This window comes from Silurus aristotelis, assembly GCF_946808225.1.
Source record: "Silurus aristotelis genome assembly, chromosome: 20".
Taxonomy (NCBI): Eukaryota; Metazoa; Chordata; class Actinopteri; order Siluriformes; family Siluridae; genus Silurus; species Silurus aristotelis.
In genome coordinates this window covers 10375287-10380837 of record NC_139593.1, presented here as the reverse complement: position 1 = coordinate 10380837, position 5551 = coordinate 10375287, and the positions used below count along the sequence as shown (strand labels likewise).

Below are 5551 nucleotides of genomic sequence, written 5' to 3'. Positions count from 1 at the left end.
TAAAATCCACATACTGACAATCTCCACAGTTTCCACCTCAAATCTGGATTAGCCACACACAATGAATAGCGAAGGAACAATAGAGGAATTAACAAGAAGTGTTTCAGGCAGGCTTACACCAAGCCAATATTCTTGGGCAGAGCAAAAGGGTTAATCTGAGAAAATGGGGTTTGGAACAGTGAAACATCTAGTGATAGAGCGGTCAGAACTGCTGATCTCAGCTCATCCTCCCCACAGTACATGTATTCAAATATGATTGAAAAGCAGTCCACACTGTATTGATGCTGATGCAATTGATCCTGGCCCTGAACAGTCAGGAAATTACATATGACTACAGATAATCTGAACTTAAAACTATAAATGCTATAATAACCATTAAATGTGTAAGAAAATGGTAAATTGTAGAGAAGCGTTTTAGAGGGTACTTGGATAAAAATAAAGGCGAGTGGGTTGTTTAGCTGTTAAACCGAAAGTTTCCTGGGTAACATGGATCATGCATTGCCACTTAATTGTTTTTTTGTGTAATATAGGGACTTTTCATAGGTTCCCTGGTGGTCTAGTGGTTAGGATGCAGCGCTCTCACCGCTGCGGCCTGGGTTCAATCCCCGGTCAGGGAACCAACCCCAGCCATTAAGGTTGCACAAGCCTTAGTACCAGGCCAAAGCCTGGATAAATGGGAAGGGTTGCGTTAGGAAGGGCATCCAGTGTAAAAACATGTGCCAAATCAAACATGCAGATGGTCCGCTGTGGCGACCCCTAATGGGAGAAGCCGAAAGAAAGTTATAGGGACTTTTCATATTTTTCTGAAGAAGTTCTTCCTTTTAAGAGGTTTCTAATTCCCAAATACACGATATGGACAGGTTTGTGGACAACTGATCATAAAACTTTTTTTAACATAACAATAACTCATTTTGTCCGTATTTGCTGTTATAACAGCCTCCAGGTTTCTGTGAAGATGTTTCTACTAGATTGGTGATCATTTAGCCACAAGCGTATTGTCAGGTCCTGGTTTAGGGTGAGGAGCCCTGGGGTGCAGTCAGCATTCCAATACATCCCAAAGGTGTTTAATAAGGTTTAGGGTGGAGCTCACTTTGGGCAAAAAAGACATTGTCATAAAACATTTTTATGTTTTATTAAATTTTAAGCTACCGCATCCAAGGTCATCCTATACAACTGTGTGGCTCCAATTTTGTGGCAACAGTTCAGGAAAGAACCACATATACAGTAGCTGGGAAGGTACCAATACTTTTGACCATATAGTATGTGTATGTATGTATGTATTTGATGTTTAATCCAATCAGTCTCACACTGTACAGATTCTGCAAAATTTATTCAACTTGTTGAATGAACAAATATGAACTTTTTGAATGATGATTATATATAATACCATTTTGTTGCTGTAATGTATTTGGAGTGAGACACTGTGGTACAGGACTATAAATGTGGTCATTAACATTAAAGTTCAGATCAAAGAGTTATTAAAGGATAAATAAGAAACATTTTTATTTAAATTCACATAATTTATCATATAGATTAAAGACGTCATTAAAAAAAAGCAGAGCTGAATGAATAAAAATGTAGGAAAGACAAGAAAGTAAGTACATTAAGGAAAAATTCACAGAAAAATTCCTACTGGAAAAAAATGATACATAGACAATGGTAAAGAATCAACATTTTGCAGTAGACATACATTTTCATTTCATTTAAATACATAAATTAGACAGACGACATTGAAGAATGTTGTCAGTTAGTAGCGCTGCATATTAAAAAATATTGGTTGCATATGTACTCGTCTTAATTGGTCTTGGAATTGCAGAGAAAATGCCAAGTAGGTTTTGGTAATGGAATTTACCAAAAAAGATTTAAAGGCACATCTGCACTTTTGAAATATAGCCTGAATTTATTTGTGTACAAATTTCTTAGCAGAAAAACAACCAATTAAAAATGTAATATCACTTAAAACAAAAAAACAGTCAATGTTTGTTGGTGCTAGAGTATAAGCTGACCAGAAAAAAAGAGAAGATAATTTACCAAAAAAATAAAAAAAATCAGTTTCCTCTGAATGTCTACAGTACTGTACCTGCTGTGTTTTCTTGCTGGAAATGCACCTGTTTTTTCACAGTGTTGTTACATATTACTAAGAATATTCTGTTGATGGACAGACTTTCTTAATTCAAGGACTCCCTGAGACTCAGAAAGCTTTCCGTCAAACTGAGAATCATGTGACATTGGATTATTTGCAAAAAATGGTACATGCTGTCAGTGGAAGTATGCGAAGGATGTTTTGGCAAAGACAGCATTGAATAGGAAACTTTTTCTAAAACAGGCTAACTCATATTTAACAATAATTATATATTAGTATGTTTTTCTTAAAATGAAAAAAATAAAATAAAAGGCAAACCCATTAGATGTATTTGGCCACTTTTATATTTGCTCCTTGATATATATCTTGTAGTTCAGGCTATTTGGCAAAACCAGCAAATTTGGCACTGGAAAACTTAAAGAGCCTTTACTCAGTGACAGGATCCATTTCATCTTGTTAGTATCTCCATTATGTTACACTCAGTTGAAAAGGCTTTCTTGGTCCAAAGTTATGCCCAGATTCTTAGCTGCATCATGCTGTTTTCAGTGTTACAGTGTTTATTTGAATCCTCTGTCCAGGCTGGCATGGACCACATGCATAACAATCTTCAATGAACTTTACAGATTTGTTTCATCCCATGAAGGGTCATTCATGTTCTTTAATACTCTCCTGACTATCTTCTCCAGATCTTTCCTTGCTTTTTGCTCCTCCTCCAAACTGCTCTTCATCCTCTTGTTATCCTGGAGACAGAGACCATTTAAAGAATCTGGGTCACGGCACCAGAAAGGAATTCACAAGTAATTAAATCCCAGCAATGCCTCTTAAATAATTAGAATATAAGGTTTTTATGTCCAACGATTCTAGCCACTTCAAATAGAGAAGTAAGAACACAACAGTTGAGATAATACAAGATGTTTCACATTTACATTTGATTTAAATTTTAAGGCCTTTTCTAGTGATAACTCACTAAATAAATCTTTAAAGATCTTACCAAATAAGAGTGTTATCTACTTGCATTAAAAGCAGAATAGCCCTTGCAAAACATACAAAGGGTTGGGTCTTCATCTTTGAGCACAAATGTGTGAGCTAGTCTTAAATGGCCTATAGGACATCCAGTGAACATCGCTCAATCAAGTCTTGTTTAAAAGACATTGAGAGTGTGTTGGTGATTCCAAGATGAATTTCATGTCATTTGATGTTTGCACATGGGTAACTTTCTGGATTTAAAAGAATTATGAAATGATGCCTGATTTCAAATTACCACAACCTTAAAATCAAATAATTTATTTTTTAATAGAACATAAAAATGTACCCGCTTGAGTTCCTGTACTTCATCCCTCAGTGCATAAACAGTGTCCACCAAACTCCTATGATGGAATTGATCACAATACAATATAGATATTAAAACCCTAATAGCATCTAATCTCAGAATGCTTTTATGTACAAAAAAATTAACTTCACAAAAATCAGTAGACAACAAAAAATCCTGTATAAGCTTTTATACTTAAAAAACAAATTCCTTACAATGTGAAAATAATCCCACTCCCAACCCCAGATGTACTATATTTACATTTTTGAATCTGATTGGCTCTTACATTTTATGATTTATTAATATTTCCCTGAATTGTGCTCAATACTCATTTGTAATTTCCAAAGATCTTACCTCTCTTCAATCACTGTCTGACCATTGCTTTTTATTTCTTCTACAATGATCTTCTCCTCTTCAGGGAAAAGCATATGCAGCCCTGAATCCTTTCTTGAACCTGTTCCAGGGGAAAAAAGTAAAGCTTGGGATTTGTAGGAGGAAGACATCTGAATAATTATCATTTACTTACAGGTGTTTCAGGTGACAATGACTTCAGTCATGCAAAGATATTTCAGATTACAAAAAAATTAATGAAAAAGTATATAAAACTTATAAATCCAATAAATGTGTATTAACTTGCTGACATCCATGATCATATCTTCCATGTCCTCATGACCAAAAAAGCAACACAATTCTCTACAGCACAATATTTTACATTGATAAAGCTGTTTTGCAAAAGCGACTATAGCTTTTTACATGAAACGCTGGAAACGTGGCCCTAAAGATCGAGATACCTGAAAAAAAAATCAATCTAAAGCATAATATAATCCAGTGGCAGAGAGAACTGTATACTAAAACAACACAGTCACAGAAACTCATGTAATATTCAAATAAGATAAAATACACAAAAAAAGCGAGGGAAAAGGCAGCAATTCTACAGAGCTATTCTGTAAGAACAATAAAAGTGGGAAAAAAAAAAAAAAAGGGAAGTATTCACAATACTCTAATTTTTCAAAGCGTGTTTATTTGCAGAAACCCTTACGAGACGTGGAACCCATCCTGTAGCTATGAGTTGTCCATATACTGTCATAATCCGAGTCTTCGGATTGGTCAGACGATAGTTCCAGGCGCAAGACACTGGCACGACAACCGGCAGCCTCCACACGCAACTGGCTGGCATCAGCAAGCACGTGATTATGCATCAAATCAGTGCCCTGCCATGCTAATGGTTTGGGGGCGGGTCAAAAAATCAAACCAAATCAAATGGAAGTGAGAGGGAAAGTTTGGGGTGGAGCAAACCAACCAAGGAGATAAGGTAATGTTATGGTGGGCCGAAACAATTGAAAATTGAAATAAAACAATATTCAAATAAAATAGAAATAATGGAACATTAAAGTAAGTGCAAACACAGAAAAACACGAGGAGAAAGTGAATGAAGGGGAAAAAAAGAAGAGAGAAAACAGAGAAAGTGGTTAAAAAATCTGAAGACGTGTCACAAAGAAGAGCAGAATCCCTACATATTAGTCGTTAAATAACAGTTAATGCAAGATACAGGGTCAGATTAGTGGAAACACGATTACAGGATGAAGTACAGCATTGATTTCCTTTAGACTAAACAGCTGTTGTGCCACAAATGATGTTAAGAAGGCAGAAATAGGTTGATGACTACGAGCGCATTATTCCCTAAAGCAGCCATTTTCAGACTGATACCGTCAAAAAAAAGTATTGCTTTGTTGAAATGCTGTTCTACAAGATGGCATAATAAACCTAGTCCTATGCATCTGGTTTTCAAGACCTGCAAAAATGACCTGGAGTAATAAGAAATTCAGCGCTTTTAACAAGAGACATGGCCACAAAGCGGCTTTGAGAAAAAAGAAAAAAAAAAAACCTTTTCAATGAATGAATTTGTCCCTATAACTCGATCAGTATAAGTTTAACCCTAATGAGCGAATCAGAAGCTATGGTAGTGAGGAAAAATTCTAAGAGATAACATGAATATCATCCCTGAAAAAAAAAAACAGACTAGCTTAGGTAACACCCGATATTTATTCATTATAGTTTCATCATTCAAATTTCCACTGATGGAGACCTGAGTGCAAAGTTTGTGGCAGTCCTCAGTCACTGTAGCACAACGGAAACATGAGTTCTACAGAGAAAAGTCC

The 5551-nt window shown here is 35.7% G+C and overlaps 1 protein-coding gene across 2 annotated transcripts in view; it reads right to left on the bottom strand.

The window, feature by feature from the left end:
* Positions 1-1478: 1478 nt before the first annotated feature.
* The window catches only part of arhgef7b (Rho guanine nucleotide exchange factor (GEF) 7b), a 32782-nt gene continuing 28709 nt past the window's right edge, over positions 1479-5551 (bottom strand). Inside the window, exons 19-21 of one of the 2 annotated variants that reach the window (XR_014530349.1) lie at positions 3747-4611; positions 3396-3450; positions 1479-2823 (exon numbers count right to left, since the gene is read on the bottom strand). Coding sequence is in view for 1 of the 2 variants with exons in the window: in XM_083521960.1 (XP_083378086.1) it covers positions 2701-2823; positions 3396-3450; positions 3747-3846 (278 nt within the window). In the remaining variant the exon portion in view is untranslated. The remainder of the gene's footprint in view (positions 2824-3395; positions 3451-3746; positions 4612-5551) is intronic. The other variant, XM_083521960.1, reaches the window with a different exon arrangement.